General features: G+C 40.8%; 1 protein-coding gene across 1 annotated transcript; it reads right to left on the minus strand.

Annotated features, from left to right (window-relative positions):
- Positions 1–12988: 12988 nt before the first annotated feature.
- Positions 12989–25188, minus strand: LOC113012945 (putative uncharacterized protein DDB_G0282133). Its single transcript, XM_026153414.1, has 4 exons — positions 25139–25188; positions 24610–24628; positions 13765–15656; positions 12989–13599 (listed from the first exon to the last, which is right to left on the minus strand). Exons 1-4 carry the CDS (start codon positions 25186–25188, stop codon positions 13056–13058), a joined length of 2505 nt encoding a protein of 834 aa, XP_026009199.1. The 3' UTR covers positions 12989–13055.
- Positions 25189–25913: the final 725 nt, after the last annotated feature.

Genomic DNA, 25913 nt, shown 5'->3' on the forward strand with positions numbered 1-25913 from the left:
CAAAAGGAGTGCTCTCGGAAAGTGTTGCACTGTTCACCTTAAAATAGGGGGAGTGGACACCACCTGCCTCTGGGACACGGGGTCAAATGTGACTGCTATTACGGAGTCCCATTTCCGTAGGTGCTCTGGGCCACAAGAGCTGAGGTCAGCAGACTGGATCAAGCTCACAGCAGCAAATGGGCTCGATATTCCTGTCTTGGGCTGTTTGGAGGTCGAGATTGAATGCGCCGGGAGAGTGGTTGGCAAGAAGTGAATTTTTGTACTCACTGACACTCACCCTCAGCTAGGCAAAGCTAATGGGCTCCCAGGCATTGTGGGGATGAATGTTATAGAAGATCTCAAAGCGCTTTTTACCGCAGATGGGGGTTGTGTCCAAATGGATCCTTATGCTTCCGACGAGGAAGAGGCCGCCATCCGTAGGTTGATAGCCCAGGCGAGGAAGGAGACCCCCTACACGGGCCCGGGTGGCAAAATTGGGTTCATCAAGGTGACTGGCAGGGAACCAATCATCATTCCCCCAATGAGTGAGAAAGTGGTAGAGGGCCGGTGCGGGGTCTCATCCAGGGTTGAGTGCCAAGTGCTGGCTGAGGCGGTGAGAGAAATAGAGCTGCCGAGGGGACTGTTAGTTGCCAACACCCTCGCGACGACCATTGGTGGAAGAATCCCTCTCAGAGTGATGAACACAAGTGAGAGAGCTGTCAAGTTGATGCCTAGAGCCAGGCTTGTGGTGGTTAGCAAGCCACGAGCTGTACTTCCCAAGGAGGTTGTACAAGTAGAGGAGAGAGAGGGGGCGCTCGCGGTTAAGCCGCTGGGCCAGGGTGAGAGCATAGCGACAGGGGGTGAGGTTAGGCAGTTACCTGTCCCTGTGCAGGCTAACACTCAAGACCTCACAGAGCTACAGTGTCAAAAGCTTTGTCATCTATTAGCCAAACACAAAGGCGTGTTTTCAGCAAGTGAAAGTGATTATGGCTATATCACCACCACCACTGGCGTGCACAGATAGAGACGAGGTGGTGCTGAAGCACTTGCCCTTTTGCCCTCAGTCCAAAAAAGTGCCCTTTTGAAAGACGTGATTTTCTTTTTTTTTTAAAGCTGCGCGATTTAAAAAAGGTGTGAAAATAATGGCTTGATTTGTGCCCCTTCTTCAAAGACACCCAAACCCTGTCGCTTTTTCACTGTCACCGTGTCACGTGAACATAGCTGGACTGGCCATCGGGCATACGGGGCATTTGCCCGGTGGGCCGCTGGCGATTTTTTGTTTTTATGGGCCGATGGATTTTTTTTTTTTTTTTTTTTAGGAAGGGTATATATAATGAAAGGTGTTGGATTGGCCAATTGGTCATGAGCGACTCTGGACTGGACCAATTACAGCCGAGGCCGAATGCACCCGCCCCCTTGTTTAGCAATCACGTGATTTTCGCGCATTGCATGCCGGGAACTCGTGGCAAAACAATCCAAGTACCGCATCAAATGCAAGCATTTGCAGCACCGCAAAACGTTCATTCTCCGGTTCCAATACCTTCTTGTTTTTTCTTTGCCGCACAAAAAAGGAATGTACAAAACAAAAGGAAAACAATGCCGGTCCATACAAAGACAGACTCGACGAAAAGACAAAGAAAAGATAGGAGGAAAAAAATCAAAGGTGTGAAAGGGTTAGACCCTTACGAGCACACAGAGGGACAAAAGTCGTTAGCGTGCTGCCCAACTTTCACCACGCTCATATTTATAATTACACGGTTCTTGGAGTGAGTGCATACACTCATGAAGTTTAGTAACTTCAGGTCACTGCAACAAGCCCAGGTACAGTTTACCGACGGATGGGTACAGGACCTTGAAAAGATGGAAGACTTCGTTTCTGCTGCAATTACAGGCGGCTGAATGAAGTAATGTGCAAAGATGCATACCCACTTCCTCGCATCGAAGAGTCATTGGATGTGCTCGGTAATGCGCTGTTATTCTCAACCCTGGACCTGACAAGTATTACAGCGCATTTAAACTGGAACTTCTTGCGCTTAAATGGACTGTTACTGAGAAATTCAGGGACTACCTAATGTTTGCCAAGTTCACTGTGGTTACTGATCATAACCTGCTGCGCTTCTTGGGAACGGCTAATCTGGGGGCTGTTGAGCAGCGGTGGGTAGCACAACTCGCTGAGTACAACTTTGAGGTGTGTTACAAGCCTGGGCAGCAAAACACGAACACAGACGTCCTCTCCAGGATTCCTTACCAGGAGGAACCTGAGCAGGAGGACATGGACAAGGACTTTATTAAAGTGGGTCCTGAGGAAGTGCGTACGTGCCTGTGGCCTGCTAGTGTGGATGGGGATGGTAAGACTGACCTGAAGGCCAGGGTGCGGGTGACTGCTGGGAAAGCTCTCGGTGGGCAAAGTTGGGATGAGGTGGAAGCGGCACAGAAAAACGATCCCGTTGTCGGACGCTAGTGTCATAAAAGAGCTGTGTAGGGCCTATGGGATTGCCAAGAGTCACACCAGTCCTTACCATCCGCAGGGTAACACACGCAACCACAAGCCCAGGTGTAGGAATAAGATACAGGATAAATGGGAACCAAACCCTTATTTGGTGGTGAAGCAGAACCACCCCGACATTCCTGTGTTCACAATCAAACCAGAGAGAGGTGGCTCAGTGAAGGTTGTCCATAGAGATCAGGTCAAGTTGTGCACTTTTCAAGCGCCGATACGGCGGTTAAAGCATGTCATTAGGTTACCAGCAGAAGTGGAGTCTGATACAGACTGCATGGAGGTTGTTTGTGTTCCGCCACCCCCGTGTGTGTCGAATCTGAACGCTCACATTGCCCCAGGGGTCGACAATGTTGGTAATTGTGCTTCCCAGGGTTTGGGGCCGGATTTAGCGGGGGAAGTGCAAGCAGCTATGACTCCAAGTGAACAGGAGGAGAGTGATGGGGCCTCAGTGACGAGCGATGAAATGCAGGAAGAGCGAGGTGAAGTTTTGAGCGTCCTTTGAGGCGAACCAGAGGGGTACCCCTGCAAGGTATAGGGATTATGTTACGAGATGAAGTAATGGGTCACTGTTATGTTCATTTGCTATGTAATGTAAGTCGTATGTGAATGATATAGAGTGTTACTGAACAAGTGAGTTAATATGTGTTATTCTGTGTTTGTTACAAGGATGCACGGCCGGAGACGTCGCTGGTGTGGCAGGGTTTAGCTGGGGGGAAATGTGAGGGCACATGCATATAACTTGTGGAAAACTGTCAAGTAGGGCCTTTAGCGGCCTGTTTGAATAAGCCAAGAGGAAGCGACATATTGAGGAGAGCCCGTGGGCACGCAAAAAAAAAAAACAGGGAGGTGCGCTGTTGGGAGCGAGCGGGGTTTGCAGTACTGATCGCGCATGTGCGATTACAGCGGAAGACACCAGGAAAGCCCCGCGGTCAGAATGAAACCGAGCGAAGAGTAACTGGGAGGTTAGTGGGGCAGCGTACGGGATCGCAGCGAGTTTATGTGGAGTTTCCCATCGTGTGTGGAATCCGACTCCGGTTACAGTGGACCTCCGGGCACGGCGCTGGGGTGTACTGTTGACGGAGATAGTGCATGCAGGGAGCTAAGTGAGAGCTAAGGCTAGCTGCCTTTCCCTTTTAACTCACCTCTGTTTCCCATCACTATGGGCAGAGTTTGACTGTAGAACACGTATAGAAAGTGAGGCAGCCCGGCCGGCTGTCAGGCAAAGGTCTAGCGTGTTTCAGAGAGGGGAGTTGGACGGCTTCGCATTGCCCGGGGGACTGCCGGACCTCCGATACATTCCGCGGACTCGACGTTTAGGATGCCAGGAGTCAGCGGTGTTTGGATTACCCTGCCACTCAGATGACGTTCTGGTCGTTCACCCTGCTCCAGCTGATCGTTTGTGAGAGCATCGCTCTTTTCTAACCTGTTGGTTCTTCATGCCCCGTTTCTCGGGAGGCAAAGGTACAGTTTCTGTGTTCTTTGTTTTTTTTGTGAACCCGAGACTGGATATCCTGCTCCGGCTGTGGAATTTCTGGGCAGCCTAACAGACGGGAACTCTGGTTCACGACAGCTACACCTAGAACTGTTTATTGGTTTCACATACCAGGGACAATTCACTGGATCGGACTTTACTGTAAAGACCGGAACTATTTTTTTTTTGCTGTTTGGACATTGCAAGTAACATGATAAAGCCGTGTTAACCATTCTAGATAAGAGAATTTCTGTGTTAACCTTAATTGTTCTGCTGTATTTGTGATCTTTGCGCCCTTTTCCGGTGGCTAGTGTGGTGGGAGGGGTTGAGAACTCACAACATTGGGTCACAACAGCCTGTTTGATTTATTTTATTTTACTTCTTTTATTTATTTGGTCTTGGGGAGTTTCCTTACTGTCACCCTTTGCTCTCCAGGGCACTGTTAACATCTATAATCAATCTTGGTTCACGAGGGCCATCCGAACAGGGGCCACGTTGTTTAAAAAGTTGTTGTATGCTTCTGTCTAACTCAGGTTGCCTTGGAGTAGGGGCACCCGAATTGTCTGGTTAGGTACAGAAAAACGGAGGTAAGCGAGGCTTTGTTAATATTCAACAGTGCAGTGTGCGCCAGGCAGTCGTTGTTTCGCAGGTTTGGGCCCCGGAGCCCCCTTCTGTGCCTGTAGCAGCCAGACACTTAAAACCATTCTTACAGAAGTAAGTATCAGGGTCAACTGTACTGGGGGGTCATGGACTCAGATCTCACCACCCTTTAGTCGTTCAGGGCAGCCTGTGCGCCTCTTCACCCCTACATAGCGGGGCTAGTAGCCCCTTACATAAACATACCTGTCCAGCTGTCCAGTGATTAATTACATAAGTACACGGAGACAGGACCTCACAGCAGAAGCGTGCTCCATAATGTGTTGTACATTAATATATGTATATTATATCTATTTTTCTGTTGTTGTAATTACCAACATCAAGAAGTCACAAGTAAAGAAAGACCACACCATAGCACATGTTTAAACAAGGAAAGTTTATTGATTACAATTATCTATTAAACAAACAAACAAACAATTTTTTCACTCAAAAAAAATACATGTTCAAAGCAACACAACGGTGGCTCAATATCAAACAGAATTCCACTCTGTAGACTGGAGAACCATAATGGAGCAGTTCATTTTATTTTGTAGATTCAAGCTGCTCTTCATATTTTTGGCCTCCAGATGTCACCAGAGAGGACTGTGTTGAAAAGCTTCAAGTAATGAACCGTTTTTTAATACAAGCTTCAATGCTTGATGATGTCACACATGACATCAACAGGTCTAACCTTCCTTTTGTGTTTTTCAAGGTCTGAAGGGGTCTTTTTTTTTTTTTTTGTAAATAGAGCCGTTTAGTTGCGTAAATGCACCAATTAGAAGGGTGAGGAGGTTTTGTGTCTTTTTTAATCATCAGTGTAGAGTCTTAGATCCCTCGGTTCAAGTGAGTGGTACTGGCTGGGCTAATTGAAGGGAAATTGATGGCCCTATTTAAAGCCAGTCTCTTCCAGATTCAGATGAGAGAGAGAGGTGAGCTGTGTTACCAGATCCATGTACTGTTGAGTTTTGTTAATTTAGTTACTTTAGGGGGAATTTGCACATTAAATAGAGTTCATTGTAAATAAATTGCTCACCTCTGGAAACCCGACATGTCTGCGTAGTCTGCTTCCCTACCACCTTCCTTGACGCTCGAGTCTGACTACACCACAAACCTAAATAACCAAAACAATAAAACATGACCTTGACACAACAGAGACCAATATTGCTTTTGCCTTTTGTTACAGCTCCTGACCTCAAAGTTCCCTTACCCCCTTTCTCTTTACCCACCTCAACTGTAAAACATCACAGGAGACATTGTAAATTTTGCATACATTTTGTTTTCTTATGATTGTAACTTATCTTACAGAAATTAAAAGAAATCTCATAGGATACAGATATAGATAATTATAAAACTTTGTATAAATTAGAGGAGTGACAGTGCTGGTTATAGGAAACATGTAGATCAATTCTTTACACTATTACATATAATTTGTGATATATACGAAGTATAAACTATGTGAAGTGAAACCCAATTTATACAGGAATTTAGAAATAATGAAGAGTTGTGGATAATTTTCCTAAAAATCTTAAAACAACAAAGGTGTCTGTTTATTTTTCGTCTTTTTTCGTATTCAAAAGAGGAACAGTCTTGAGAACAAGGGAACATCGGATTTTGAAATTGGTATCATAGGTGCATCTACTAAAAATTTTGAATAAATTCAAATCTCAGTGACCTCGACCTCAAAGTCAAGGTCAGATGTCAGGTTTTCTGATAATCTCATGAATGCAATAACTCCAGAAAGAAGTCACATAGGATTTTAAAACTGATACAATAGGTATCTACTGAAAATCTCAGACAAGGCCTACCACTTTGTGGCAGAATTGCTGTCGTTCCTAGTTGCTATTATGTTAGAAGCAACAAGCAGGACCACACTGGAATGAGTGACCTGTTCTTTCACAAATATTTGGAGAAGCAGTCTGAATACCTAGGTGCTTGATTTTATACACATGTGGCCATGGAAGTGACTGGAACACCTGAAATCAATAATTTTCATGGGTGAATGAGTAATTTGGTCAAAATAGCATATCAGATAGGAATAAAAGTGGAAACTGTGAATCCATAGAGCAACAAACCAATGCCAGGCACTGAGGATTTACTTCTTGTCGCAGTATGGGCTAGGAAAGCTCTTACTAGCCCCAATATCTTCACAATTTTTTAGCATGTATCTTTCCCTTTCCATCCAAAGATACAAAACTCATATGAAACAAAAGAAGCATGCATCTAATTAATACAAGTAGGTGATTATATATTGTTGACAGTAGTACAATTGACTTCCCATACACAGGGGAATCTACAGATATGCAGGGAAGCTTCATTATAACATTATACTGTGTTGTGGGGTGTTGTTTCTCTTTCAGTAGTCACACAGAATTAACTCTCATTTACTAAGGGAAGCCTAATTATTGGACATTCTTCTCTTGTTCAGTGTCTCTTGTTTTTACAGCATTGACAGATTTTAGCTGCATCAAACTTTCCAGTCATTCCCAGAACATCTCACAGCACTGAGTAGACCCACAAGACCCTTGGAGATCTATTACATATACACCTAAAATTCTACCTTCGTTTCCTTTCTTGGTTCTGGGTTCTCATCATGTGTCAGAAAATATTAATTGTCAATAACACCATTTTCAAGAGCTGTCTTCACCATAATTTCTTTAATATACAGTAAGTAAACAAGTGAGCAGGCAGAGTCCCCATGGAGCATGGACAACACAAAAAGAACAACCTTGGAAAAAATAGAGCAATAAAAAGCAGTTACTGGTGATGAACTTCCTGTTACTATCAGGAAACTCAACAATGCTCTAGCCAGACAGAAAAAGATGGAGCTATGCAGCCAAAACAGTCACCAGTGATGTATAATGAATAACTAATTTATTAATTATAAACTGGAAAAACAAAACAAAAGAACAACACTAAAGTCTTCTCATCAGATTCAATCACAGAAGTCCACCTTTATACAGTATGGGTGATGAAAACCAGTCATGATATCTTTGCTTATATCTTGGTGAATTCAGCGGCCTAAATCAACAAAGAGGAGTAGCACAGGTCAGATGGTCAGGGCTGAGCCGAGCAGCATGGAACTGAAAAGCTACCTGTCATGGTCCCTGTGCCTCTTCAGCTGGCTCATGATGGCCAAAGATTTTGTTTTGTTTTTGATCTATCTCTCTCTCACTCCCTCCTGCTTGCCTGGGCGAAGTTCATTGTGGGCTCTCACTCTTAGCCTACACACCTGCGGTGATTGCCACCACCTCTTGCTGACCTGCCGGAGTTCCCTATGACTATTTGACGGTGTGGCACAGAGTGTCATGTCTGTGTGTAGGCAGGTAGGAAGAGAGGACCCAAAACGCAGGACTCACGGAGGCGGAAGTAACTCAAAGCACACAGCTTTATTGCTGGTATGAAACTGAACAGGAAAAACACTAACTAAACTGGGAGAGCAGAATAACTAGACAGGCTGGCAAACGGAACACACAGAGGAAGCGAGGATGAACAGACATTAACGACGCGACACCGACACAAAGACACACTGGGCTTAAGTACACTGATGGAGTCATCAAGGAATTAGAGACAGAAGGGGAACACAGCTGGGAGAAATAAGACCTAACGAGACAGGGAGAGCAAAGCCAGAACACTAACATCAGACAGGAACAAGAACCTTCAAAGTAAAACAGGAAACAAAACACACTTTACTAAGACACGGACTAGACAGAGAGAGACAGACTTGACACTGACCAAAGCCTACTAAATAAAAATAATCAAAACAGTGTTACTGATTAATCAAACCATAAATCATAATCTAGAAAAACACCAAAGCATAAAAAATAGAAAGCTGGGTCAACATGACCCAGAACCGTGACACAGAGCAGTCATTGCTGGAACGTTGAACCTCCCGTGTTCGTGCTCTGAGCTCTCTACTAGAAAACTGTGTATTTAGCCTGTTGGATCTGATCATGCCTGTGTATAGATTCCCCCGGAACTGGTTTTGGACCCTTCCCTGTGATCTCTGAGTGTGGCAGCGTGAATGGAAATTAGGTTGAAAGTTGCTGAAGAGGAGCGAGTGTGACCACAAGAGGAGCGGCGGTGATTGTGCTGAAGAGGCGAGCGTGTGTGTGGATTCCCTCCCCTCTTACCCCTGGCCCCAGCCCCACTCTCTGTATATATTTATAGCACAGTGGTTTCACGTTTTGTAAATAAACTGTCACCTTTTGCTTGCCAGAACTTTGTCTGCACGCGAGTCCATCGGTTAGCAACAACACTACCAAGCTAAAACACTATAACTCAAACATGCACTCTTCCATAACGCTGCCTGTGTGCCTGGTCTTTTGTATCTCAGCATGACAGACCATCTGGCCATTTGACCGGAGTGCACAGGGCAGTGCTGTTATGCCCCATTTCTTTTTTTTGGATTATAGTCTGAAGGCCAAGAAAAATGCCTAACAGATTTACTTTCCGAAGTGGAACTTTTACTATACTGGTCCACTTGACTGTCATAGTTTATTTGATCTTTATTGTTTATTTTTCATTTTAAGTTATTATAATCAGAACTGGGCTTGGGAGCGAGAAAGCGAAATAAGAAGAAAAGAGAAGTTGGGAAGAGAGTTAACAGAAGGAGAGGGCCAACTTCTCCTCCCAGGGGAGGTGTGAAGGCCCAATACCTCTCCCCGCCCGCCATATGTGGTGTTGTTGCGTGCTGTTCTAAAGTGCATTTAAAACACAGGAGTGGCATGGTGCTTTCGCCCAGAAAAATACAAAATACAGTTTGTTCAAAATTGCTTTAGCATTCATGAAAGCTCCGGTTCTCACAGTTCCTTGAATCCATTTCTCTTTACCCACCTAAATTGCAAAACATCACAGGAGACAGTGTAAATTTCTCATAGATTATGTATTGTGGTTATTGTAACTTTCTTACAGAAAATATAACAATTGAAAGACATGTCACAGAATATAAATCTTATAATAATACAACTATATAAAGAAAAGTGCCAGTAGATCTACTTTCTACTGTCAACATCCTATTGTCTAAATTACCGAGCTAACAGATACGTAAGCAGAGCGAACATGAGAGCACCCGAATGCAGGCGTCAATAATGCAGCGTAATGAAATAATCTCCCGATCTCTGTGAAAGTTATAAACTGCCTCCGGAACCCAGTTATGGTACAAAAAAATCTATTCAACAAAAATGGTGATGCAGTTCAGCCTTTTTTTTACGCTCAGCCTTCTCTGTTGCTGTGTGGAGCAGCCTGTGTCGGTCACATCTTTCACACTTCACTCACTCATCCGCCATGCACTGTGGTCTCATAAGAAAACTCAGCTTTTTGATATAAAATTTATATATATATATACATACATATATATATACATATATATATATATATATATATATATATATATATATACATATATACATATATGTATATATATATGTATATATATATATATATATATATATATATATATATATATATATATATATACATATATATATATATATATATATATATATATATATATATATATATATATATATATATATATATATATATATATGAACTTAAAACATAATTTACAAGCATTTGGAAATTATAAAAAAGACCTTTTGTTTCTATATATCTTTTCATGTTTAGTCTTTTTTCTAAATGAAAGAATAACAGTTAACAGACGTGTAGGCAGAGACACGCTTACAAGCAGGAAGGTCTCTGTAGGTTCTTTATCTTACCATTACAATATAAAGTTCCTTGAGATGACTGTTAGTGTGGTTTAGTGCCATATAAATAAAACTGAATTGAACAGCATAAACTGCCAAGCCTCTAAGATACAGAAGAAACCATATATTTTGTCCCTGTATCCTCGAGTCAGATTTTCTATTTATGATTCAATTAATGGGGTGCATAAAATAAGTCTGTGTCATTTTGTTCATTTCAGGGTCATTCCCACCCAGAAATATTTTCATATTGACAAACATACCAAATGTATTCTTTCTCAATTAAATAATAATAAATAAAGAGTTGCAGTGAAAGAGATCATCTTCTGCAAGCCATTCATATGGAATAGCACAGATGCTATTGCTGGCTTGATAGAACCCATAATAGCAGCATCAGAGGGAAAACAGTGCTGGAATTAATCTTGTGGCATACTCCACTTGAAGCTGTAGTTGCAGCAGATGTAGTAGTTGTTGCACTAGGTGTAGTTGTTGGTACAACAGTTGTAGTAGTTGATGTAGCATCTGTGGTAGAAAAAATGTACAAAACATTTCTAACCAAGTCACTCTAAAACATTTGAGACTTTTTGATTAAACAACATGAAATGTTACTTACTTGTGTCACTGACATTGATGGAGGCCAATTCAATGTCAAAGTCTGTAACGTTTAAGGCTGTACTGTTCAAAACATTTTTAATCTCGGTGTTGTTTGGTACAGATGAATTTACAAACTGAAGTTCCATGTTGTTTATGACTGATCCTTGACTGTAAATGCAGAGACAAAAATTATAGTTTGGAATATTTAGGGCTCTTAATGTTATATGTCAAAATACTGAAATTGGTAGGTAATACTGAAATTACCTGAAGCTCACAACATCCAAGGCAACAAATGATGAACCGAATGCATTTTTGTAAACAGGTTCTAGCTGCAGACACAAAGGAGATTTTATTTCATTTCATTTCAGTTTGTTACACACATTAAAACTATGTTTCTATTTTCCATCCATCCATTCGCTTCCGCTTATCCTTTTCAGGGTCGCGGGGGGTGCTGGAGCCTATCCCAGCTGTCATAGGGCGAGAGGCAGGGTACATCCTGGACAGGTCTCGAGTCTGTCGCAGGGCCAACACACAAGGACAGACAACCATTCGCACTCACATTCATTCGCACATTCACACCTAGTGACAATTTGGGTTATCCAATTAACCTATCCCCACAAGCTGCATGTCTTTGGACGGTGGGAGGAAGCCGGAGTACCCGGACGGAACCCACGCAAACACGGGGAGAACATGCAAACTCCACACAGAAAGACCCCGGCCTGATGTTGGAATTGAACTCAGGACTTTCTTGCTGTGCGGCAACAGTGCTAACCACCGTGCCATATTTTACAGTAAAATATGACAGGAGACTAATGAGCAACTGATCCCTACAGTGAGTAGCTATGGTGGCTTAGTCTAAAGATTGGCTTGCTATATTAATTTTACACTCTACCTGTTGCCCAATAGTTTAACATGTTTCCTTAGAGCAGAGATAGGAAATTCATATTTCACAAGGAGCCACATGACAATATAGATTCAAACCCAAGACTGTCCTGCTGTGAGGCAGCAGTGATAACTACTATGCCATTGTGCTGCCCTTTCCAAATAAACATTGTAAACAAAATATTTTGTTGGAAAAAAAATTCACAGATTTTAAATTTAAGTAGTTTTATAACTTCATTGGGTATTTAAGTGTTTTATCCATCTTCTAGTGAGAGAAATGTAGTGTGTCTTGTCTTGAATAAGTGCTGTAAAGTTAGGTTGAGTGCCTCAGGTGGAAATGTGAAAGACAGTTGACAGGAGAGTGAAAAAAGAGAATCTTTATCTGGATTTATTTAACTACATAGCTGGGAATGTTTGTTCAAATATGAAGGAAGATTCAGTGAGAACCAACATCTTAATATCTTTTCTGCTTTTAGAGAAGAATAAAAATCCATCAATAATACTGACTTCAAGAGCTCTGCCAGCAGTAAAACAGACTGCAGTTCAATAGATCAATGAGCTGAACATTATCGGATGAATAAAACTTGATTTAAAAAAGGTACTGTTACTTTTAGAGCTTTGCTAGGCTGCCCACTTGACTGGTTATGATCTTTAAACACTGCCTTCTTTCTAATTTCCAAAATCAATGCACACATCTTTGCCTCTTAATTCAGTAATAAATGCTTAGAACTCCACATACCCCCCCCCCCCCCCCCCAAAAAAAAAAACCCCCAAAAAAACCCCAAAACCCCCAAAAAACTTCACATTCTGCATCAACTTTTTAAAAGTTGCTATTCACCAGGATTTTTGAGAAAGGGAAAGACTTACCTGTCTCTTTATTAATGAAGATCGATTCTTAAAAGCTTCGGATAATGAATCCAACAAGTCCTTTGTAAAAGTGCTCTGAATGGATCTGAAAACAACAAATCTAGTTGCCAGAGACCTGGCGGTTGTGGCCCCAGATGTGGTTGTTGTTGCTGTTGTTGTACTTATTGAACTGAGAGTGGAAGTTGTTGAAGCTGCTGTGATAGTTATCGGAGCAATTGTGGTAAGAGCTGGACTTCTTGTCGTGGTTGCTGTAGCAGTTGCAATAGTTGCAGATGAGATTATTATTGGAGCTGCAGTGGTGATTGTTTGAGCAGATGTTGTTGTTGCAGCTGTTCTGGTGGTTGTTGGAGCAGTTGTATTTGTGGGTGCAGGGTTAGGGTTAGTTGTTGCAGAAGCATCTGCTGTGGTCGTTGTTTGAGCTGATCTAGTAGTTGTAGGAGCTGATGATATTGTTGTGGAAAGTGCTGTGGTGGTTGTTGGACCAGCTATTGTCGATGTTGTAGCTAGTGTAGTGATTGTTGTAGATGCTGTAGTAATTGTTGTAGCTGGCGTGGTAGTAGCTGAAGCTGCTGTGGTGGTTTGAGCTGCCGTAGTAGTTGTTGGTGCCGCTGTGGTACTTGTTGTAGCAGCTGTGGCGGTAGATGCAGCAGCTGTGGTGGTCGTTGGAGCTGATATTGTCGATGTTGTAACTGGTGTGGTAGCAGTTGTAGCTGCTGTAGTGGTTTGAGCTGCTGTAGTAGTTGTTGGTGCCGCTGTGGTACTTGTTGTAGCTGATGTAGTTGTTGTTGGAGCTGGTGTTGCAGTAGTTCCAGTGGCTATAGTGGTTGTTGTAGCTGGTGTTGCAGTAGTTCCAGCGGCTGTAGTGGTCGTTGGAGCTGATGTTGTCGATGTTGTAACTGGTGTGGTAGCAGTTGTAGCTGCTGTAGTGGTTTGAGCTGCTGTAGTAGTTGTTGGTGCCGCTGTGGTACTTGTTGTAGCAGCTGTAGTGGTTGTTGTAGCTGGTGTTGCAGTAGTTGCAGCAGCTGTAGTGGTCGTTGGAGCTGGTGTTGTCGATGTTGCAACTGGTGTGGTAGCAGTTGTAGCTGCTGTAGTGGTTTGAGCTGCTGTAGTAGTTGTTGGTGCCGCTGTGGTACTTGTTGTAGCAGCTGTGGTGGCAGTTCCAGCGGCTGTGGTGGTCGTTGGAGCTGATGTTGTCGATGTTGTAACTGGTGTGGTAGCAGTTGTAGCTGCTGTAGTGGTTTGAGCTGCTGTAGTAGTTGTTGTAGCTGGTGTTGCAGTAGTTGCAGCAGCTGTGGTGGTCATTGGAGCTGATGTTGCCAATGTTGTAACTGGTGTGGTAGCAGTTGTAGCTGCTGTAGTGGTTTGAGCGGCTGTAGTAGTTGTTGGTGTCGCTGTGGTACTTGTTGTAGCTGCTGTAGTGGTTGTTGTAGCTGGTGTTGCAGTAGTTCCAGCGGCTGTGGTTGTTGTTACAGTTGATGCTGTCGATGTTGTACCTGGCGTGGTAGCAGTTGTAGCTGCTGTAGTAGTGGTTTGAGCTGCTGTAGTAGTTGTTAGAGCTGCTGTAGTAGTTGTTGGTGCTGCTGTGGTACTTGTTGTAGCAGCTGTGGTGGTGGTTGCAGCAGCTGTGGTAGTCGTTGGAGCTGATGTTGTCGATGTTGTAACTGGTGTGGTAGCAGTTGTAGCTGCTGTAGTAGTGGTTTGAGCTGCTGTAGTAGTTGTTAGAGCTGCTGTAGTAGTTTTTGGTGCCGCTGTGGTAGTTGTTGTAGCAGCTGTGGTGGTAGTTGCTGAAGCTGTGGTGGTCGTTGGAGCTGATGTTGTCGATGTTGTAACTGGCGTGGTAGCAGTTGTAGCTGCTGTACTGGTTTGAGCTGCTGTAGTAGTTGTTGGTGCCGCTGTGGTACTTGTTGTAGCAGCTGTGGTGGTCGTTTGAGCTGATGTTGTCGATGTTGTAACTGGTGTGGTAGCAGTTGTAGCTGCTGTAGTGGTTTGAGCTGCTGTAGTAGTTGTTAGAGCTACTGTGGTAGTTGTTGAAGCTGATACTGTCGTCGTTGATGCTGCAGTGGTTTGAGTTGCTGTAGGAGTTGTTGTAGCTGGTGTTGCAGTAGTTGCAGCAGCTGTAGTGGTCGTTGGAGCTGATGTTGTCAATGTTGTAACTGTTGTGGTAGCAGTTGTAGCTGCTGTAGTGGTTTGAGCTGCTGTAGTAGTTGTTGGTGCTGCTGTGGTACTTGTTGTAGCAGCTGTGGTGGTGGTTGCAGCAGCTGTGGTAGTCGTTGGAGCTGATGTTGTCGATGTTGTAACTGGTGTGGTAGCAGTTGTAGCTGCTGTAGTGGTTTGAGCTGCTGTAGTAGTTGTTGGTGCCGCTGTGGTACTTGTTGTAGCAGCTGTGGTGGTAGTTCCAGCGGCTGTGGTGGTCGTTGGAGCTGATGTTGTCGATGTTGTAACTGTTGTGGTAGCAGTTGTAGCTGCTGTAGTGGTTTGAGCTGCTGTAGTAGTTGTTGGTGTCGCTGTGGTACTTGTTGTAGCTGACGTAGTTGTTGTTGGAGCTGGTGTTGCAGTAGTTCCAGCAGCTGTGGTTGTTGTTACAGTTGATGCTCTCGATGTTGTACCTGGCGTGGTAGCAGTTGTAGCTGCTGTAGTGGTTTGAGCTGCTGTGGTAGTTGTTGAAGCTGATACTGTCGTCGTTGATGCTGCAGTGGTTTGAGTTGCTGTAGGAGTTGTTGTAGCTGGTGTTGCAGTAGTTGCAGCAGCTGTAGTGGTCGTTGGAGCTGGTGTTGTCAATGTTGTAACTGGTGTGGTAGCAGTTGTAGCTGCTGTAGTGGTTTGAGCTGCTGTAGTAGTTGTTGGTGCTGCTGTGGTACTTGTTGTAGCAGCTGTGGTGGTAGTTGCAGCAGCTGTGGTAGTCGTTGGAGCTGATGTTGTCGATGTTGTAACTGGCGTGGTAGTAGTTGTAGCTGCTGTAGTGGTTGTTGTAGCTGGTGATGTTGTTATGACAAACATAAACCACATGAATCTCTACCGTCCATCTCTACCTTAAAACAAGTTCAGTGTCTTCAATCCAATGCTCCAACAGTTTACCCAATTTTTTCACCTTTTTATGTTTTTGATATAAATTGCAATCAATCTAAAGTAATCTCCCCCAAATTATCTTTTTTTCCCCCATACGTGCTTATAATCATTTAGGTTTCGTTAAAAGATATTGCATTCATTGATATATTTAATAAAATTAATTCACTGCTTTTTCTTGTTTATCAGTACTGGGAGGTGACTTAGTTCTGCTGTCATGAAAAGCAAAACTTGTGTCTTGCGATGCAACCTTTGTAATCATAAAAAGAGCTGACTGGTGTACACAGATGATTTCTAAATCGTGGGGTAACTGGAGTACCGTATTTCCCGGACTACAAAGCGCACCTGAATATTAGCCGCACAAGCTAAAATCAGGGGAAAATCCTGGTTTGTACATACATTAGCCGCACCTGACTAAAAGCCGCAGGTGTTTCAATATTGACTTATCATATGTAAGAGAATATGCACAAAGGGAATTGTCAGGAAAGAGATGGCTGTTTGGAGACACACCCCTTTTATTAATATTTTGAAAAACAAGTTATGGGTACATATTTGCACATGTAGTACATAACAGTAACCTACAGCACACCAGAAAAATAGATTCGGACTACCTTTTAGGCTCAGGTGCAGTGACACGGCTTTAACAAGAAGAAAAGTCAGTCATTCACCATCTTTCTCTTTTTCCTGCTGTCAGGGTCCTGGGACTGGGCGACCCAGGATCCCTGGGCAGTCATGGACCTGTGTATTATTATTATGTATTTTTGGTGTCGTTTCTCCTGCTCTGTGCGTGTACATATGTGTGTTTCTCTGTGCTGTGTTAGTCTGTGTCCCACTCATATGTTTAGGCGAGGTATGGGTGTGTATGTCTGCGGGTGTGCCTGGAGGATGGAGCTCGGCCACCTGCAGGCCTGAGGGGTGTGGCCCTGCGGAGGGACTGGCCACACCCGAAGCCACACACCTGCCGCTGATCAGGGCTCGTCGGGGGAGCTACTTAGGAGAGTCTTGGAGCTCCCACCGACGCGGGATCATTTCCTTGAGACTCCACGAGGAATTGTGGAAGGCACGAAGAGCAGCGAGCACCGGGGGGTGCTGACACGGGAGCGGAGAGCACAGAGACACGAACTATTCACGCAGAGACACGACACGGGAGTCTGGGAGAACACGGGGATTTATTGTTGTTTTTGTTCCACTCTGTAAATAAACACACTGTTTATACATAGAGCACCGCGCCTGGGTCCTCCTTTCCCCACATCCCCACGGTCTGCCAGCCAGACCGTGACACCTGCGCTCTAAAACCATCAAAGTCCTCTCCTCCAATGCCGGAAACGAACAGGCTCAGGATGGCTTCGTCATCCACTCTCCGCTTCTCTCCTTCGTTGTCACTTTCAAAACCAAAGAAATCCTCGTTGTCAGTGTCAGAGTCGAACACCCTCAGAAGGGCCGTGGCGGTGTCCTCCTCTCCATCATGCAGCAGTCCAGCCCTTCAAAATCCGTTGGTGATCATGGATGTTTTCGCACTTTTCCACGCTGTCAGAATCCACCGGTGGAGTTGGGCATAACTTGCTTTTCGCAAGTTTATCGCCGCTCGTCATCCACGCCTCCCGCTGAATGCGTAGCGCTACTTTGAAGTTTGTTTTTCGCGCTACTTCGTACGGCACTACGTTGCCTGGCGGATGGACATGTGACTAACATACCACTCTTGAACCCCGATCCTTCCGCCAGGCAACGTAGTGCCGTACAACAGCGGAACAAACAAAACAAATCGTCTTACGATATCACAAAAATCATGGAAAATCCATAGAAAAGCCGCACCTGACTAAAAGCCGCAGGGTTCAAAGCTTGTGCAAAAAGTAGCGGCTTATAGCCCGACAATTACGGTAATTCTTCTAAACCACTGTGTTTGTCCTTTGAGTCTTTCTTTTATATGTAATTGTTTGCTACTCATGTGTGTCTGAAATGGCATGATTAGCCAGTATTTAAGCTTGCTGTCTTTTTTTTCTTGCTTTTTAGCTCAATTTTTCAATGTTTGTTCCCTTTTTTTGAGTGGTTGTTTTATATGCAGCAGATTAAAAAAAGATTCATAAAGAAGAAAATAAATTTTATGATAATTCACTGAGGAAAGCTTTATAAAGTGAAGTTTGGGTAAATTTTTAAGGATCATATCCCCATGTGACATACATGGCTGGCAAAAATGAATTATAGCACTTGAAAGGTCTCACTTCTATTCATATTGTGATAGAGGTCAGTCTTTACCTGTTAATCCTTCTGTGTCAAATAATCTTCTAATATAATCATTTTTGACACTGACAATGATATTTTTTCTCATGTTATAAATATTTGCAATCTAGTTCTAGTTGTGAGGGCTCAAATATTGGACAAGAATATCATTTATTAACAAGCGCAAAATTCCAGCCTAATCTTGTCATTTCAAGTTCTGGTAAATCCAATAATTTCAAAGGTCATTTTTGCATTGTTTCTTTGAATATGTTAAGGCTGTATAAAAGCTGATTATGATATGACCTTTTAACCTTTTTCAGAACTGAATGATTTTAAATGGAATGCCCCATGTGTGCTGTGAGATTTATTATGAGAAATATTTATCTTGAGTCTCGTTCTTACAAACATTAAATTAATGTAAGACATCATTGGATATGGTTGTTTGACTAAAGTACAGGATACCAGATTTCAGTCTAAAAAGGGAAATTGTACATTTAAACTAAAAACATGAGATTTGCAAGAAAACCTGATGAGATGGAATTTTTAAAACATTTTTCCCAGTTTCAATGAGTAAAAATCTATAAGAAACACTCTAAAATCTTATGCAGTTGCAGACCTGTGTAATCACATGCTTCACAGCCAAGAGAGAAAGATTCAGAGAGAAACTACATTTTTTTTCTTTAAAGAAAAATTGTCAAAAGTCATGTAAATCATCCTCATCTCAGCTATACCAAACTCAAATTTTTACTAAACCCATTTTTTGAAGACATCTTACTAGGTAGAGCTTACCTAGATTAATTGTACTCAAGTGCCTAACCATAAAAAGTACTATAACATTCAACTTTAATGCAGTCTACGTATTGTCTGTAGCAATTATTTATGATGTATACTTTGCTATGATAAAGCAGTTCATAATTCCTTTATCAACAGTAAGTTTAGCACCACTTAGCTCACCTGTTAGAAACAAGAACGTTGATATTATCAGTCCAACACCCATTGTTTAATCAGTTAACTCTGTAAAAGACACAGATGGCAAGTGTATATGTATTAAAAAAAAAGTTAAAACCCCAAAACACTACTTAAAAAGTAAAATAGAATTTCACAAAAATGCAAGACTTATTTACTGTACTCATCATTATATATCTTAATGAAAAAATATGAATCAGAATTTTAAAATAATATAGATATAATAATTACTTTGTTTAACAAGCTAAAATACAAAATAGTCATATTAACATTAAATAAAATTTATATTTCATTGCACTTACCAAAACTGAGATCAGATGAAAAATGTATCAATTGTCCTTTTTGTCTTCTGTAGATGGTTTCCAATTTTTTTGTCTCACAACAGTGCAATTCACAACTCTTTGCTCTTCAACTCTTTTAATCATATGTTCACACCTCTCGTGGCCTTATATATTTCAGAAGCGTGAGGGCTAATGACGTATGTGAGAAATGATAGACGAGGTTGTGAGATCTTGATGATGAAGAATGTTACGTCATAGGATTCACAAGTTTCTCAACTGTCAACCTTACAGTTTCTTGCCTCAGGATAAGAGCCTCTCCCTTTGTTTTCCCTTGAGACATAAGTTAGTCATTGATGTCATGGCAGACAAACAAATAGATTTCTACTGAGGTAAAAAAGAGTTTCTGTAAAGTTACGAAGTTACTACAAAACTAGTACGAAAATAAAATATGTAAATAAAATATGTAACAAATGGGACATCTGTGTACTTTTCTTTCACTCTATAAAGTGAAAAATATTGAATGTTCATATTTCAGTTCTAATATTGTTTCTAGAGTTGTGTAAGAACAATTTCTTTCAAAAGTTGGCTCAGCAATACATTTTCTACCACATTACTTTTGTTCATTCAATATCACACCTCTGTTTACTGTATTGAGCTGATTACAGTTGAACATGATGTTTTAGTATCATTTGAATCCTCTGATGTGATTGGTTCAGTCATGTTCACTTTTTTTTCTGAGCCAAGAGATGGAAGCTTTGCAAAAGCTCATCATCCCTCTTTTCCGGATCTGCTCAACAATAAAAAAATGATGATATATTGATATGTAACTGTTCTCCGATATTTATTAAATTAGAATATAACTGAAGAACAAACACAGAAAGAACAAAAAATAAGAATACTGGTCCAGCTTAACATGTACTTTCTCAATTATCCACGCTTTTTAAAAAAAGTTTCATTATGTCCAGTCTGTTTTTGGCTAACAGAATAATTTAGATGGGAAGTCTTATTAGATTTGACATTTGGAGGAGAGCTTGTTAAACCAGAATTTTCAGAAATTACCTCTCCATTAATGCCCTCAGGTTAAGAGAAAATATGTTAAACAAGCTTTGCTGTGCGGCTGTGAGGTGGGAAAAGAGGGTGTGATACAAATAGTATAGTTCTTTAATGATTGTGAATACAAAAGCAGTCACAAACCAAAGATAATTTAAACATCTGGCAGGACTCCAGAGACAAAATGTAAACTTAAGCAGATTTATTGCTGAGAATTACAAACTAAAATACAAAACACTAAACTTGTTGTACGGTAACTAGACACTAGGAAGCAAAACATGGTGCACAGACCATAGGTGGACATGAGAGAAGTACTAACATGAAGACTGATGATGTGACGAGGAAACTGAGGCAAACTGAGGACTTAAATATACAGAATAACGAGAGGATGGGCAGCAGAAACAGAGAGGGAACCTGTACTCCTTACATGCCTCTTAAAGTTGCAAAATGCTGAGAAAGCCTTTACAAATTTGCCCTTCATTTCTATAAGAAAATATAAGAGTTTTATTTATTAAATTGATATATTTATTTGCATGCTTTGTAATATCACCGTCCTTTGGTGCATATCTTCTCTAACTGGTTGCTATAAAGTCATTTACATGTAGTATATGTTGTAAATTTACACAACTGTCTAGATTCAAAGAAACAAAAGAGCAGTATTTTGTAAGAAATAATACATATCATAATATTAAGTCTACCCTTATATAGTTGTTTTATTCAAATGCTTTAGCGCATTTCTCACCATCTCTTTTGTTCTAACTGGCCCGTGCATGCACTATAAACACCATATATAACTTTCAAAAAGCTGTAAATTTTGTTGTCAAAGTTAAGTTGTTGTGTCAATGTTTACATTATTGTCGTTATAATGACAGTTCTTGGACACTGTGTAAGTGGACTCTGCATATTACCACATGTACAAAAAGTTGTATTTGTCCCGTGCAACATGTTTTGTGTGTGTGTGTGGGGGGTTCTCTGTCTGTAGTCACATGGCATAGTAGAGTTCATTCTTAATTACTAAAACAAAACTCTTAATTACTAAAACATCAAAATAGTATTAATAAAAGCGGATACAAAGGTGGCATCTGATTACAGTACCTTTAAGTGAATAAAGCACTTTGGAACAACCTATTCTTTCATAAATGTTGGTAAAGGCAGAATTTATGGCTCCATGCTTGATTTTATAATCCTGTGAGCTAATGTTGGCTAACACTGAGATTAGTTGATCTACCAGGACTTCAGCCGAGTCTCTCCACCAGAACTATATTCTTGATTTGTGGCATTATGATTTAATTAAATTTGAGTTATCGAACCGAATTATGTAGGTTTGAATCCACTAGGGAATGAACAACTTCAGAGATCAAAGTTTAAAGCTCACATGAAAAACCTAACAATAAGGCTCAGGTTTGATTTAATAGCAAACACAAAGAAAGACAAGAAATGAACAAATTAAGAGATCACTGATCTCTTAGCTCACATAAACTACCTAACAATAGGATTGATTTAATGGCATAAACACTTGAACAAACAGAAAGAAAGGCCTTTTGTCCAGATCATCCTTTATTAACAGGCACTATTTAGCTATAAATGATGTTTGAAATCTAGTATGTTATGTAAGCTGCTGTTGTTACATTTGATCATTTGATATCTGTACAACTGAGGTACATGTGCGTCATTTTCATTACTATTTATAAACAAGGTGTGGCTCTTTTGTGTGACATAACTTCATACCAATGAAAAATCATGTAGTCGAATGGCATCACTGCACTGTTTTCACACCATTTCTGATCAACTCTGATTAAACACTCACATTTTAGTTTGTTACTTGAAGACAGCTGACATATATTGTTAGATTTAATCAAATTTTATAGAAGGACACCAGTAAAATGTATTTATTTTTATTTACCAGTCTTCTAGGTTGTGTCTGTAGAGTTACTCTACAAGGGAACACAAATGTTTTTCTTCATTAGAAATATAGTTACAGTTACAATTAGCATTTGATACACTTTACTAATTAATTCCACTTAACTGCTTACATGTAGAGTCTTTTAGTCAAAGTACAGTATTTCAGGGCCTATGGAAGAAAAGTAAATCTGGAGACAAGCATCCGTTTGAACATAAAGAAAGAATGAAACAAAAGACTTATTGTAAAATATTCAAAATATGACAGGAAATTTAAACATTTCTGTAAGTAAATAAATATTTATTATTGTTGATGTTTGTCATGATCTGAGTGCAGGCAGGCAGGAAAGGACCCAAATGCAGAAACAGTTGAAACGTAAACTCAAAAGGGCAGCTTTATTGCTGGAAACAAGAAAGAACTAAACTTGAATACTGAAATAAACTAGACAGGGTTGGCAGGTAGAACACACAGACAGATGTGAGGGAGATCACAACACTGACAAAGAGAAACACGGGGCTTAAATACACTGAGGGATAACGAGGGATATGAGACACAAAAGGACAGCACAGCTGGGAGTAATTAGGCAGGATGAGGCAAGGGAAGCAAAACTAGAAACACTGACATGAGATACGGACATTCAAAGTAAAACAGGACACACACCGACTGAACTCTAGACACGCAAACAGACAGAACATATAGACCTGAAACATGGGACAGAATTGCACAGAGTAGACACAACATTAAACACAGGGAAGCCATATAACAAAAACTAAGAACTAAAACCTTAACAGCCATAACCGAACCTAGGGTAATAACGATAACTAAAATAATCAAAACAGCACAAAAAAGGACTCAGAACATAAACCATGATATAAAATACCAAAACACAAGAGACCCAAAATGCTGGGTCACAAAGACCCAGAACCGTGACGATTAACAGTGGTAACAGAAACAGAAATATAAAGGTCATTATCTGCGTCAACGTACATGCCACTGAGGCCGCATTCCCCAAGTGCTTTTCAAAGTGTTTTCAGTAAAAGACTGATGATGGAACAGGAAGCTTCCATCAGTACATATCTTTCTAAGAAGAAAAATGCATGAGGAATGTCCAGCACACCAACACATTTTCATTCTTGCTAATGTGCAAATGTTTGGATAAAAACATAAAGAAAAGTAAGCATCTAAACTTAACATAAAATTATTTCACCAAAGCATAGCTTTCACCTTTACATTGTTCTTCATTCCTGTTCATTAAAACGTCTTTAAAAACAATTAAGTTCACTTTTTGTTCACTGACTCGAGAAAAATGTATTCATTCTATCTGTATGTGAAAAACCTTGTAGCAATGAACTCATCCAGACTAGCCCAAGACACTTTAAGCTGCATGCAAAGCTAATGGGGATCTTAATAAACTAAAGCAAATATCAGTTTATCTATCATTTTGAAACTACACTATATTGCCAAAAGTACTTGCATTTTCCTTCACTCGCCTATAAACTTTAGTGACATCCTATTTTTAATCCATAGGATATAATATGCTCTCAGTCCATCCTTTTCAGCTATAACAGCTACAACTCTTCTGGGAAGGCTTTCCAGAAGGTTTAGAAATATGTTTAGAATAGAATAAAATAGCCCTTTATTGTTATTCTACATGTACAAAGAATTTGTAGGTGCTCCACACCAACTGTGCTGGAATAAAATATAAACAGTAGACAACAGGAACAAATAGCTAACAGGAGAAATATATTGTAGACAGAGATCCAGACTCCAGACACAAAAATATGGTGAGAGAGAGAGAGAGAGAGAGAGAGAGAGAGAGAGAGAAATGATGGGCTGAGGAGATTAAGGGGACGCTGAAGAAGAACACAAAGATGAAGACTATGACAGACATGACTAAACTATACCAACAGAGACAAGGATCACAACAATGATAAGTAAACAAGATTAAAAAGTTCGCAAACACAAAACACTGGGTCAACGACCCAGAACCACAGCATTTAGAAACAAAACAATTTGTTTTCAGAACAGGTAAACAGAAGAAAGCAACATTAAAAAAAACGAACAATATATCATAAAATTATGAACCTTTTTGAACTAATCTTTATTTTTAAGTCTTTTTTTAGTCATGAATTTTCAGTATTCAAGCAATTTGTTTCCAAAACAGGTGAAAAAAACAAAGAGACAAAAAGAAAACAATTACTGTTGAAATTAAAAATATGATTGACAATCTAATGCTAACAGCATTATTTAACAATACATAACAATTTCTGTGGTAACAGAAACATAAAAGTCATGACATTAAACGGCATTGTCTTAGTCAATAGGCGTCACTGATGCCACATTCTCAGATGGTTTTAGTAAAAGACTAATAATAGAACAGAAAGCGTCTATCAGTGTCTGTACCGGAATATGTACAAGGTGTTTTCCTGCACACATTGCGCATGTTTTGAAGATCATCAAAGGGAAAAAGTCTATAATTGTTGGTGTGATTAGAACCATACCAATACTGCATTACTGTACCTGCAGAAATAACATCAAAAGCTGTGAAAATGAACTAAACCTTTTCATTGAGTTTGCTGCATACTACCCAAAATCAAATGTTAAGACACTGTACTGCTGCACATACGATATACAAACAAACCTTAAAACAGAAACAGTCTTTTTTAGAGCAGTTCCCTCTCTGGACAGTATTTACTTTTTGTGTCATTAGCAAGTGAGCTGGCTTTAAGAGCCGATTCTTTGTAGAATCAAGAAGCGCTGACTCCTGTCAGGAAAGGGCCCGCGTTCAGCTATTCTAAGAATCCATGCAGCTAGGGCCAAGATTTTATTTTAATGTGCACACTATGCAGCCAAACAAATGCATAGGTAGACATTATGTGAAAGACGGATGAGAGGCAGATGCTATGAAGACAGCGATTATAGCGGTATAGGCCAGGTATCGAGATAGACCAGAGAGATGGGGAGCTGGATTTAAATGCTGTCAGAACAGGGTCAACAACAAACTTCTACCTAAATCTAAGAAACACTCACCTGTCCATGCAGCTGGAGGAGAGCTTGCTGTCCACTTGTCCACCTGTCATCAGGGGTGATGCAGTTCCTGTCTTATTTTGATAGTCCTAATTTGTTCCAGCTGTTTTTCTGTGCTGTTTCCACTCTCCTAATCACTGTCTGTGTATTTATTGTGTTAGTCCCCCCTTGTACCTTGTTGGAATGTCAGTTCACCTCCCTTCATGTGTCTTGTCCATGCCACAGGTTTCCTATTCTATGTTTTCAGTGATTAGTTTTGTTCAGTTTAGTTAGTAAAGTTTGATTTTCATTTTGCCTTTTGTTTTATATTCTTGTTTGTTTTTTCTCCCAGGACAAATAATCTGCTTACTTTTTGCTAAGTCCAGTCCTGTCTCTACACATCTTGAATCAGGAAGTAACCGCTGACAATAAGTTTAGGTACTTAACGCTGACCGTAAATCTTCATTATGAGATTACTCTGAGATTATGTTTAGCGTCTGTGACGTTAGTTGAGGGTGTGAACACTGTAATTCTCTTGTGATGGGAAGGCGTAACAATGATTAATGAGTAAAACTTGAGGAACATGACATGCATCTGTTTAAAAAGACATCTATGAATAGAAATGTGTATGTGTTCTTGTGCATGCATATGTGTGTCTCCTTGTTTTGATTCGTAGTAAATGAGTATGTGTGTTTGCAAACCTTTAAAGGAGCATGAAGAAAAGCATCACCATTCTCTGAGGTTCACCTCGTGCTTTGATGCCATGTTTTCTGCTGCTGACACTAATAATTAATTTGAA

The sequence above is a fragment of the Astatotilapia calliptera genome, chromosome 3, assembly GCF_900246225.1.
Source record: "Astatotilapia calliptera chromosome 3, fAstCal1.2, whole genome shotgun sequence".
In the NCBI taxonomy this organism is placed as follows: Eukaryota; Metazoa; Chordata; class Actinopteri; order Cichliformes; family Cichlidae; genus Astatotilapia; species Astatotilapia calliptera.

Excerpts from the sequence above, each read along its gene's own strand:
- LOC113012945 (XM_026153414.1), bottom strand. The coding sequence starts at position 25,188 with ATGACAGGTGGACAAGTGGACAGCAAGCTCTCCTCCAGCTGCATGGAC. Across the intron at positions 13,600-13,764 it reads CACCACAGCTGCTACAACAA|GTACCACAGCGGCACCAACA; the intron begins GTACCACAGCGG and ends CTGCTACAACAA.